Source organism: Zootoca vivipara, chromosome 1 (genome assembly GCF_965207765.1).
Source record: "Zootoca vivipara chromosome 1, rZooViv2.hap1.1, whole genome shotgun sequence".
NCBI lineage: Eukaryota > Metazoa > Chordata > Lepidosauria > Squamata > Lacertidae > Zootoca > Zootoca vivipara.
Genome location: NC_142582.1, coordinates 29,387,708 through 29,400,935, shown reverse-complemented (window position 1 = coordinate 29,400,935; position 13,228 = coordinate 29,387,708). Strand labels below are relative to the sequence as shown.

Sequence of the window (13,228 nt, the reverse complement as noted above, 5' to 3'; positions counted from 1 at the left end):
GCCTATGGATATGTGATCATTAATAGCGCAAATTGCAAATGGGCCAATTTGCTCTTATTTATTTTATAGGCTATTGTCATACAGCGTATCTCATAATTCTACCCGCTGACAGCCTTCTTTAAAAAAAACCAACAATGAAGCACTTTAAATAAAATTAAGTATTATATTAAATAAGGGCCCAGCCATTAAATATCATGCTGCAAATCTCATACCTCTAAAATTTATGGCACCAGTAAAACCGGAATGAAATAGGCATTGCTATATAGGCACTGTCAGTGCAAGACCAAGGCTTGGATCCAAAGGTAAGCAGATGAAAGAAAAATTCCCCATCATTTCCTCTCCACTACAGCCACCTATATCCCTACCAAAGCTTTGGAGGGCCTTCAGATGTGGAATGCAGCATGGCGTGTAGAACAGGGCATGGAGGATGTTGGTGAAGGTCCACAAAAGTGCTGTATTCTGAGTGATTCTCCTCTGTCACCCACGTTGTACATGAGGGCTTCGTGAGCACCCAGAGAGGCTTTTAAGGGGACACAGGTGTTTGTGGGAGGGAGGGTGGCATGGGAAATATTCCTTGCATGAACTTCTTCCCTTTCCGTTATCTTAGGGGCCCGAGCCTGTATCTCAGGGGTCAGCAACCTTTTTCAGCCATGGGCTGGTCCACCGTCCCTCAGACCATGTGGTGGGCCAGACTACATATATTTTGGGGGGGGGAATGAACGAATTCCTATGCCCCACCAATAACCCTGAGATGCATTTTAAATAAAAGGACACATTCTATTCATGTAAAAACACGCTGATTCCCGGACCATCCACAGGCCGGATTGAGAAGGCGATTGGGCTGCATCCGGCCCACGGGCCTTAGCTTGCCTACCCCTGCTGTATCTCATGCTCGATTTAGAGTGGAAGATCCCTTGTCCTTTAAGATTGCCTATCAAAAGGGTCTGACAGAATGTCAAAAGAGCTTAAAAGTAAATCTTGAAGGATATAAGGTATCTAAGAAAAGAGAGTATGAGAAACTGCAATGCATAACTTGAACAGAATCATTAATTTTACATTAATCAGGACAAAAGAAGAGTACAGAACAGCATGATGCTTTGAAAATAAGGTGGGAAGAAAATGCCATACCCTACAGAAATGCTGGTGGCAAAACCCACCGGAGTTATAGTCCGATTCCTCAGGTGCAGGGGATGAGAAAAACAAACACTGCTTTGGAATATTATTCGCAATGGTAGATCTGCCCCCATGATTTACAAATAGTTCATGTCTCAAGTGTCACTGTTCAAAAACTTTACACAGTTTATGAATTAGAACTTACAAATCGCTTTCATTTACATTATATAGGTCAGTGACCCCTGTGTGATCAGCTGCAGGTTTTCAAAACCTCCACTGGTGGAAGGCTTCTTACTCGCTACTCTAAGGTTGCACATTCTATATTCTGATGTTTTTACATCAGGTCTAGGACCCCATAGTTTTGAGAGTGTTGTGTACGTTCTATGCCTAGCCTGGTCTCTTCTGCATACTAGGTCAGGCTACATAGGCAGGCAGGCAGGCAATGCATCTGCATAATGGTGGTAATAATAATAATAATAATAATAATAATAATAATAATAATAATAATAATAATATATATATATTATCCCCGCCCATCTGGCTGGGTTTCCCCAGCCACTCTGGGCAGCTTCCAACAGAAAAATGAAATAAAATAATCTATTAAACATTAAAAACTTCCCTAAACAGGGCTGCCTTCAGTTGTCTTCTAAAAGTAAAATAGTTACTTATTGCCTTGACATCTGCTGGGAGGGCGTTCCACAGGACGGGCGCCACTACCGAGAAGGCCCTCTGCCTGGTTCCCTGCAATTTGGCTTCTCGCAACGAGGGAACCACCAGAAGGCCCTCAGCGCTGGACCTCAGTGTCTGGGCAGAACGATGGGGGTGGAGACGCTCCTTCAGGTATACTGGACCGAGGCCATTTAGGGCTTTAAAGGTCAGCACCAACACTTTGAACTGTGCTCGGAAACGTACTGGGAGCCAATGTAGATCTTTCAAGACCGGTGTTATGTGGTCTCGGCGGCCGCTCCCAATGAACCAAATAGTTACCTCCATACTATGACAGTTTTCAGAATCCACAAAATAAGACCAACAAACCTAATGGAAAGTACTATATATACACTTGGGGAGAAATAAAACCACATTTTGCCACATAAAATTTAGAAGTATGAAATGACCTAACTGCAAAACACAGAGGAAGCAAATACATTTTCCCCATTCAACGTAAGATGATTTTGTGCCCTTGAAGTTATTTATCAATTCCAATTTTAATATATACGGTATATATATTGTAGATCGAGGCAAAGCTTCTATGCGAAGAATAAGGGGGGGGGACCAATCACTCCATTTCAGAACTGTGATTTATTTTTATTTATTTTATTTTTTCCTGTGCAAAGAATGAGGAAAATAATATCCCATTTCAGAGTTTTGTACTCACTTCCGCTTTTTTGCGTGCCTCCATGGCTTTCATAAGCATCATATGCTGCCTTCTCCTTTCCCGTTCCTATTAGAGCAGATAAAATTAGAACAAAGCACTACACCATCTCAGGCATCAATTTTTTTCTCTCCAAAAAGCTCAACGGGACATGTTTAGCATTAATAGACAAGTCAGGGGTATATGCTAAATAAAAGACGAGAATAGCCAAGTCTGTGCATGTTTTAGTTCAGGTTTAGAAAGCAAATACAAGGACAACTGAAAGCAAAAAAGGTACAGCGATGAACATGGAGACAGTGTAAAACAGAAGCATACAGATTTACTTATGGTCAGTTGTGAGGCTCCTTTAGAAGCTGGCAGAAAAAAAAGCATAATGGTTGGCTGGAACAGGTCAGTTACCTTACATCTGCTATAACGGAAAGCCTGCAATTACTAATTGAGTGGCCAATTAAGCAAAAGACTGTTAATGCAGATACTTTGAAAAGTAATCAAAAGTGTTTCTTTTAAATTTTAAAAAAAATGAAATAAAAAGCATTTTGACTACATATTGGTAGTAAATATGTATCTCTGAATATAAAATTAAGGATGCAGTCGATGGGGACTGAAATCAAGCTGTCAGTTTTAAAACTAGTTTCAGATAAAACTAGTCATACACAAATAAGAATGCAATAAGCTGATCATGTTTACTGTTGCGCTTAGGTAAGACACAGAATCCGCACTATAGATTAAATTAAGGATATTGTGTTGAGTCCTGGACTAAAACACAATGCAAAAGAGTACAAAACTTCAAGATCCATTATCGGACCAAGATAATGTGGGTTTATTTATTTTTTACATCCTGAAGGGCAGCATATTCTTCAATCCAATTCAAACTAAGTATTCCCAATTGTGCAATATTATTAAAAGTTTTGAAAAACAAAATTTCATTTTAAAAATGAAACAAATAGGATTCCCAGAATCAAATACAGAAGGTGCCTAGTGAAAATAGCTGGTAAAACCTAATATATGCCGAACACATAATTTTTTGTGTAAGGTGAATTTGGCTCCAAATATGTACTGCGGTCCAACTTAGTATTATGGCAACAATAACCCTGATATCAAGGCAACAGCCTTGCATAGAAGTCATAGGGGTCAATTTATATAATAAGGTAAGTCATGTTGGTTTGCTTTTACAGACAAGACAAGCAGATGTATGCAATGCACTGTGCTGGAAAGCCATGCAGCAGTATGTAATATGACAGCAGCCAGTGCTACATTTTATGCATTGCTATGACAACCATATCACAACCAAATCACAATGCGGTGTTAGATGTACAAAAATAAACATACCCATACCATATCTAGTCTATGCCTCTCCAACTCCTGGTAGAAAGAGTTGGCACAACATTATGAAACAGAAATCACAAAGAGTCAAAAACCACTTTATAAAATCCCCAAAAAGTTCCCAATACCAAAGCAAAGCAAATTTACCCATAAGGTGAAGGAAAACATTTAAGCAGAAATAAATAAATAAATAATTTTTAAATTAAAAAGTAAAGAACATTTGGAGATTTGCCCTCCAAAATAGTTTAGCTATATATTGCATTAAAATAGCATTTTATTTTCTCATTAAATGTTTGGTACAAACCTGATGCTTCAGAAGAACAGCTTGCTGTCTTCTCATTTCCTTTTCCTTAAAAACATGGAAAAAATAAAATCAAATATATAATAAATGACTCTTTCCCCACCCACCCCACCATCATGTAAGTTTCTCTTGTTCTTTAGTCCCCATTTTTCTGTCCGTCCCCCCCCCCCCCCCCGTAATAACCTGAATCAGCGTATTGGATACTTTGAAAACGGAATGAATGGAAGAGGCACTGGAATGAATATTAAGTCATGTCAAGATCAGGAGTAAGATTACATGCTTTCCAAATGCTGCAGGTCAATGATCAAGTATGATTTTCATATTCTATGCAACACAGAAGTTGTATGCAATTATCAACCAAATCCTGGTTCCAAACTTACTGCTTTAGTTCTCAGGAAGAACTCGAGTTCAGGTTAAAAACGCAAGGGGTCCTTTGGGAATGCACAGCTCCTTCTATGAGCAGAGCAGTAAATTTGGAATCAAACCAGGATGCACCCCAAGAGCTGCATGTGCTTCTGTTTGCACAAAGAAGAGTAGCCGGACCTGTTCCTGCTACAGCCTCTCGGATGCTGCATCTGACCTGAAAGAGGGGTTTGCACTGCTTGGGATAGAAATGAAACTAAGGGGTTGGAAAGGTGAAACCCCAAAATCCTTGGTGCGCAATGCAGACAGAACACAGCGCTTTGGTACACTGACCTTGGTGTTTTTCATTTAAACCATCGGTGCTGCTCCCCGAGAAAATATCCAGAACTAGTACATGCATCTTTCAATGATTTTTGACTACATACACACAAACTGTATCAGGTAAACTTACAAACCTAGTGATATTTTTCTAAACGCTTCATGTACATGTACAAAACATACAGAGACACAGACACATATGCATAAAGAATAAAAGATACTGAATACATTCTGATGATCTATTTCTGTTACATTTTTGACACAACATCATTTGCTTATGTGTTCAATCATACAGTCGTGTGTGTGTGTGTGTGTGTGTGTGTGTGTGTGTGTGTGGAAGATAAAAACTCTGGTGCTTATCTAAACTAACCTTTATTCGTTTCTCGGCCTCCAATAATTTGGCATTTGCTGCTTCTTCCTTCTTTTTCTTTTTTGCCTGTGCATGCAAAACAGGTCCCAAGGTCATGCAATGGCACCACTACAACTTGAAAGTAATCTCAGACTAGAAAAAAAGCTTCATGCCTCACAAGGTGCGAAACAATACCACACATAATGTGTACATCATAACAGATTTCTTCCTCAGTACATTCTGCATTGTGAAAAACTCATGAGTTTTGGTGGTAGAGGGAGTGGAAATGTACAATTAAGGAACACTTTATATATCAAAATGAAAATGTAAAACATTACTGGTGAAGACTGAACTTTCATTACTTTTCTTCTAAAATAGCAGGGTTTTAGGGGGGGAAATCATTGGTTGATGATTTAAAGCTTTCTAGTGATTGAATATACTTAATCTGTAGACATAATTTCGAGAGCTTAATTAAAGCCAGGGGTAAGGAACTGCTTACTGGCACATTATCAGAACATTACTTCCTGCTTAATGTATTAAAGAGCTAGTATGACAACTAAGAATAAAAAGAAATCTGTCGCCAGACAGATCAGAAACTGAGATTTGAAATAGAAATCTTAAATTTAAATTCCCTCTGACATAGTTTATACATGGCATGGATACATTATACAAACCAACTGTTTACGAAACAGAGACTAACAAATCCTTTGAAAGTATAATAAACATGCACACTTTTTAAGATTAGAAACATGCTGTTCAAATGTCAGCTTCAAAGGTGCTTTCTGAATCCTTGTTGCTTGTTCTGATAATTCAATCAAATCTTTTTATTTCTCTTTTCTGTCTTTGCATTTAAACTTATTTAACACCTATAGAGTTGGGTCCAGAGTTTATGTTCTGCAAAGGGATTCTTCCATTTGCAGATGGGGCTGCAATCCCGTGGAGGCTCCTGCTAGAGCAAGGAAAAAAGATGATTTTCACCAATTCTCCCTCCTCCTGCCACTCTCTAGCATCACCTCCCATGTTCTGTTCGGTTCCTCAAACCTCTAGAAATTTTTTCAGAAGACACAAGGAGCTGCAGAGAGAAGGCAGAATCTCTGATAATCTTCCCCTTCCCCCCTCCAACCCTTTCTCCAGCAGGAGCATCCCACCTGCAGTTCTGCTCACAGAAATTCTGGATTCAACCCACAGTGTTTTAGGTACATCTCACACTCCAGAAGACTCCCTCAGAGTACTTATACACTAATGTGTTTACTACTGAAGTCCAATTCATCAGATGTAAAATGAATTTGGTGCACATGATAAAATGAACCCAAGTCTTGAACTTGTTCGTCTTTTATGTGCTGCAGAACACGTTGCTGTTTTGGGTCAAACATAGCTACTACTCCCATGGATATCCAGGATGCATGCGCTTCCCTAAAATTTGCACGATCAAATTGTTTTACAGATGTGCCAGACTTTAGAATTTGCAGATTTAGAGCCATAGTTTAAGGATAGATTGGGATTTTTTAAAAAAATGACAGACAGTGTGACACTCTGATACAACACTTGATGAATTCCTCTAACAGACTCTTCCTTGCATATTCCACTAAAAGCTGGCTTCATTGAACTGGTTATACCTCTAATATTTGCTGAGCCCGAAGTTCTTTTTCAATTCTGATTTGCTGAATTCTCTTAATCTTTTCCTACAAGAAGAAAAGCTTTCATTTATTTTAAGCAGCAGTAATAGCAGATCATATCCTCTACAGCCCACCCATCCAATCCTGTTCCCAGGATACAACAACATACCACATTCTGTCAGGCTTCACTAGATAAGCCAGGCTTGATTTCATTTAATGTGCTTTGAACTAGCAGTGCAATGACAAGGGCCATACACCTGCGACATGAAGGGTGCAAAGGACGAACTTTTTGCTTCAGCTGGTTAGGGACTTGCAGGCACTTGTGGTGACAATGTGGTATTAAATATCTCAAAGGGCTCATCCAGACTTCCACTTGTCATGTTGTCCCACCCCCACCCCCAGAAAACCTGGGGGCCTAGAACTTCATCTCTTGTCATCACTATCTGCCTCAGCTCATAAAACTCCCTGAAAAAAGTTAGTTCAGGCAGTGGGGTCTGATCTATACAGTATATTCTGTTATGCTAATAGATGCACACAATTCATTTAGCTTATCTGCAATCTCCCCATCCTCCTTTAGCACACCTTTAATCCCTTGTCATCTGAAGCAGTGTTTCTCAACCAGTGTGCCTCCAGATGTCTTGGGACTACAACTCCCATCATCCCTAGCTAGCAAGACCAGTGGTCAGGAATGATGGGAGTTGTAGTCCCAAAACATCTGGAGGCACACTGGTTGAGAAACACTGATCTGAAGGTCCAACTGCCTCCCTAGCTGGTCTCCTGCTACTAATGTATTTAAATAATTTGTTGCTGTTGTTTTTCTGTTTTATTTTATAGCATATTAACCATTGAATCCTATATGCTTCTGCTCAGTGGGGCTTACTTGCATGTATTATTGCAGTCTGAAATACTGTTTTAATGAGCAGCCCCATTTTGTTTAATTTTCCTAGCATGGATTACTGACATTTATCATAACATTTCCTGTAATTTTCTTTCAACTGCACTTCCCAATCTGTTGGCTGCAACTGGAAATCAACTACCTGAGACAATTGTTGAAATATATTATGCATTTATGGCAAGCATCTTATAAAGACAAATATATAATTCAATCCTGTGTATTCCTACTCAGAAAAAAAAATCCCACTGAGTTCAGTGAGGTGTATTCCCAAGTAAGTGTGTATATGTTCATTTATGGACAGTATGGCCTACTGACTTCCACAAGACTTCTGAGTTGGCATGCACAGAACTGGACTGTAAATTTCCTCATTTCACATTCATGGCATATTGTGCCTTCATACTGCCCAGATCCAGTGTGAGGATTCCTCTTAAAAACTGTAAAACCTATTTCACAACCTTAAGGTCCTAACTGTAAATTGCTGTTAATAACAGAGGCATACGTAAATGAAAACCAGAACCTAATACTACTACTTACAAAAAAGATAAATTTAACATAATGCGTTTAAGATCAGGGTGAAACTGGCAAGGTCTCTCTTGATAAAACTCGATGGAACGAACAGGGTAAAAGTATCATTCGTGCTTTGTCTGACATTGCAGTTTGCTTAATGGTTTATTAGCCTGCTCATGCCTTCTGTCAGATAAAACCAGAGTGATTCAGTCTTTTGTCACAGCTAACTTACAGTTAAAGAAGACTCTATTTTGGCAGAAATCCCAGACCAGACCTTCAGATTCCAATGAGTTTGAGCCTTTAAACATGGCTGCCGACATTTTGGACCATTGCTGCTCCCCCCCCTTTAACATCAACTTGATCTGTAAACATCCATCAGCAGGTGATGTATATCCATGTTTGAAAAGCAGAACCAGCAGGTTTCTTCGTATTAAACTGTGTGTGAGTCTTTTTTAAAATTTATAGCTCATCAAGCCACTGTTCAAAGGACAGAGAAGCAGAACAAGCTAGGTTTTCAGCTCACAGTCCAGCTTAAACACATACACATAACATATCTGGTAATGCTTATGACTGAAACCCGAAAGGCATAAATTACCTGCTGTTTCATTATTTTTATCTGCTCTTTTTGCTTTCTTTTTTCTTCGGCAGCCATAATAGCTGTGAGTGAGAAAGAGAAAAAAAATGTCAGCAGTAAATAAGTGCAGAATAATGGAAAACTAATATCTATGGATTCAAAAAATCATCTGCAAGAGTCTGCAAGGTTCTTATAAGTTTAGTACTTACCTTGCTGTTTTTTTGCTTCTTTGGCAGCTCGGGCCTGTTCTTGCTTCTGAAGTTTTCTCAAAAGCTTGATTTGTGCTGCTTGCCTAGCAATTTCTGAAACACAAAGAGAGAGAAAACAAAAAATACTAAAGGTACAATAAATATTTCTTATTAACACAAGGTCAATCTTACATGGATCAAAGAAAGTATGGAAGAAGTCTGTGTTTGCTTTTTGTGCATTTAGCCTAGAAGTGTCTGTTTGAGGATTTCCTTACCCCATGATTTCATTGAAAGAACTTTTGTGTTGTTAATACCTCAGTGTATCTTGAGGAAAGAGGATTAGGTGTAAAAGTGTGTGTGTGTCTCTCTGTGGGTATATATGTGTATACACACACACACCTCAAGGCATCATGCAATTCCCCTTTTAGGGAGCAGGGTGGGCAAATGAAAAGGCATTACAATAATAATGACTGTCATCTCGGATGCTAAAAGATCAATGACAGGGTTTATTTTTATGTGGAAGTGCCTCCTTCCCATTTAAAGCTCAATGAGGGAATTTATCAGAATGGAGAGGCTGAAATTCAGCTTGCATATACAGTACAGTGGATTCATAATCACCACATTTAAAAAAATGATTCTGAAACAGCAGCAGGGACCTTATGGCCCTCTAGATTTCGTTGGCTTCCGATTTCTAGCAGCCTGAGCTGCTTCAACCAGCGTGCCCAACGGGCAGGATGATGGGAGTTGCAGTTCAGCAACATCAACACAGGTTTCCCCCTCCCTGCTATCAGAAATGTCTCCAACCACCAACCTACTATTTCCTACCTACCTTCTAAAAGTTTCATGTTATCTTTGAAAACAATAAATAAAGCAACATTGCAATGATGGGTTGCCATATTTCAAGAGGTAAAAATCAGGACATAAATAGTTGTTGAGATTTTTTTTAGGGCAATCGCCCGATAGCCCCACAGCCACTGAGCCAGAGTCGCCCACGCCAGAGCCTGAGCCTGAGCCTGAAGCAGAGCTGTTTGTGCACATATTTTATTTTTTAAAACCAAAATCCAGGGCATTTGCTTTAAAATGCAAAATTCCTCCCGGGTAGGCATGTAGGACTCCCAAAAGAGGACATGTCTGGGAACTCTCAGATGGATGGCAACCACAGCATGTGCTGTAATTGATAGGAACCCTTCCACCCAGCAGAGGATGGCAGAGCAGTCATTAGCTGCCACTTCAGGGACACAACAGGGATGGCCAAATTCCTGTATTTACCAGAAACTACATACAGAAATGGTAGCGAAGGCAGTGGGCACCTCAACCAACACCATGCAAGTAGGCAACTGTCCATTAGCCAGCTGCCTACGCCACAAGGAAGACCAGCTACTCGGTCAGTAACTGAATAGCATGTTGCTGCAAGCTGAGATACGTCCCTTGCCTCCATGGACATCTCACAAGGTTTTCTAGTAGCAACAGGAATTAACCTTTCCCCTTCACCCACACTGAAGGTTTCTGCCCTGCTGCTCCTACTAGAACTGCTGGGCTTGGGGGTGGGGTGGGGGGAATAAAAGCAACAATTGTGAAGTTGCAAAAACTACAATTATACATGAAATATTTATACACAGCACAGCACAATCTACATGACAAGTTATCTTACGAAAAACAAGACTAGAATTACTGGCAGAATAGTTATGTCACAGAGGCACCTACTTTGGAATCTATACAAATGTGCCAGATTATGGAATCAGGAGCCATTGAAACGAGACAACCCAGAAGGTTGGCATGTCCTCTAAAGCATGTGCCAAAGACTGGGATAATTATCCTCCTTCCATAAGTGTTATGAGCTTGAACTCAGCTCTGTGGTGTTCATCACATTGCGAGGCACTGATGTAAATACACAAGCAGCACAAATACTGATGACAACCTGCCCCCACCCCCATAATGAGACCATAAGCCAAGAGCTCAAGTCCCAAGATTAGAAGGTAAAGTTCCTTCCATTCTTTGGAACCTATCCACAGAAATTCTCTCATTTGGGGTAATGACAAGGCAGTAGAGAGCATTATATTGGGAAGTAAGTAGTTTTGTAGTCTTCTAGACTGCCAAATATTCTGCTTGCTACTCCCCCTCTCCCCTGAGGAGTCAGTTATCTCTAAAGGGTTAGTATAATAATAAAGTTTTTCATTATCATTATCCTAAGCCAGGGATAGCAAGAAGATTCTGCTGAATAGATGTGCACACTGTGTAAGAGGCACATTTACACCTTGCTCATATGCAATACCTATGTGTGTGTGTCATCAATTTTCCCAAGTAAATTACGGTATTGTATGATCAGTTTCTGGCATCCCTGAATATTTAGGGAGTTACTCTTTATGACACTGGATGAAACAATACTGGGAAGTCTTTTGAAGAAATAATATATTGTTAACCTGGAGTTTTGCAAGAAGAGTTTGGATTTGGATTTGATATCCCACTTTATCACTACCCAAAGGAGTCTCAAAGCCGCTAACATTCTCCTTTCCCTTCCTCCCCCACAACAAACGCTCTGTGATGTGAGTGGAGCTGAGAGACTTCAAAGAAGTGTGACTAGCCCAAGGTCACCCAGCAGCTGCATGTGGAGGAGCGGAGACGCGAACCCGGTTCCCCAGACTATGAGTCTACCGCTCTTAACCACTACACCACACTGGCTCAAACAGTGTCATAAATGACAGAGCCTTCCAGACTGCAGAACTGAATGCTTTATAATTAGGTAAATTGGATATACTGTACACACAATCCAAAACGTGTGTATACGTGTGTAAGCTAAGTTACAAGGAAGCGGCTGATGGATGTAATAGTGGAAAACCGATTGGAATGGTTATTGTAAAATATGCAGGGATGTAAGATATGCAAAATGAACCATGGAAAGAGAAGAAGGAAAATCAATGGATATTTTAAAGTTTGTAAAATGTTTAATTGAAACTGTAAAACGAAAAATGTAATAATTTTTTTTTTTAGGAAGTGGAATGTGGAAAAAAAGACAGGAGCCTACAGCTCACATTGTTTTAAAAATATAAACAGAAGCATAGGTAGGGAGGAATTTTAAGCATGTTTACTGAATCATGTATTCACCATAGGAATACTGCAAATGGGAATTTATTTAGGTTCGGAATGTGTACTACTACTACTAATAATAAAAATGATAATAAATTAAAATTCTATGCCACCCTTCATCAAAAGATTACACAAAATACATACCATAATAGCAAACAAAAACAAAACCTCCACAGGTATTTATTAAAATCCATACATATCACCAGGGACATATGCCAAGTACTTGCCAAGAAACAGGACTGAAGGAACAATTAACTGGATCCTATCTTCCTTTGTCCTTGGGTGACATTCAACCATGCTTCCCTCAGAATAGACCCACTATGAATAATAAAGTTAGCTCCACTAATTTTAATGAGTCTACTCTGAGTAAACCTCAGTTTAATATCACCCTTCTATATACAGTATGTAAAAATGTAGGCATGATGAAACAGCCTTTCTCCATAACCACTGAACCGAATTGAAACAAATTTGGGCAAAACGTACCTTGCACACCAGGGAGGGATCTGGCATAAAAAAATTTATCAAAAAACCACACCTTTCATACCTAAAATGATGATTAAACACAAAAAGTGGTGCCCAAATTAGACGTCACCACCAGAAGCTCTGAAGACTCCAGCAGCTGCGCTGCCAGATGACATCACAAAATTCCACAGCAACCAACTGAAAACAGTCCTTTTGCAGCAACAAGGCCCAGCTTTTTCAATAGGCCACAGCATTGCCAAGCAGGGAAAAACAAACAGAATAGGGCCTTTCACAACTGGGGGGGGGGGCAACAGGGATGAGGCACAACAAAGGGAGGGGAACACATAGCCATGGGGGGAGGGAGGACCCTGAGTCAACCAAAGCAGAGGGGGGTGGGTTGGGACAGGGAAAACTGAGTAGGCCGACTGCCAAAACGGCCATTCCACCTCCAAAGCCCAAGCCCAAAGCCTCTCCTGGCGGCTGCATTAATAAACGCCTGGCAGCAATAGGCAGTCATTCATCATTTCCCCTCATCATTTCACTGTATCTGAAGAAGTGTGCATGCACACGAAAGCTCATACCAAAATATAAACTTAGTTGGTCTTTAAGGTGCTACTGAAGGAATTTTTTTATTTTGCTTCGACTCAGACCAACACGGCTACCTACCTGTTACTATCATTTCCCCTAACACGCACTTGGGGGCACGGCGAGGGGTTTTTGCTTTTTAATTTAGTGGGCGTTGTGTCACATGTGAGGCTACGGC

The 13,228-nt window shown here is 40.1% G+C and overlaps 1 protein-coding gene across 38 annotated transcripts in view; it reads right to left on the bottom strand.

Moving 5' to 3' along the window:
• The window catches only part of BAZ2B (bromodomain adjacent to zinc finger domain 2B), a 185,074-nt gene that overhangs the window by 35,206 nt on the left and 136,640 nt on the right, over positions 1-13,228 (bottom strand). For 27 of the 38 annotated variants that reach the window (XR_015945800.1, XM_088676890.1, XM_088676979.1 and 24 more), the window contains 7 exons: positions 8,941-9,033; positions 8,753-8,814; positions 6,756-6,821; positions 5,161-5,226; positions 4,113-4,157; positions 3,815-3,847; positions 2,489-2,554 (listed from right to left, as the gene is read on the bottom strand). Coding sequence is in view for 36 of the 38 variants with exons in the window: in XM_088676890.1 (XP_088533016.1) it covers positions 2,489-2,554; positions 3,815-3,847; positions 4,113-4,157; positions 5,161-5,226; positions 6,756-6,821; positions 8,753-8,814; positions 8,941-9,033 (431 nt within the window). In the remaining 2 variants the exon portion in view is untranslated. The remainder of the gene's footprint in view (positions 1-2,488; positions 2,555-3,814; positions 3,848-4,112; positions 4,158-5,160; positions 5,227-6,755; positions 6,822-8,752; positions 8,815-8,940; positions 9,034-13,228) is intronic. The other 11 variants (XR_015945801.1, XM_060280099.2, XM_088676999.1 and 8 more) reach the window with 2 other exon arrangements.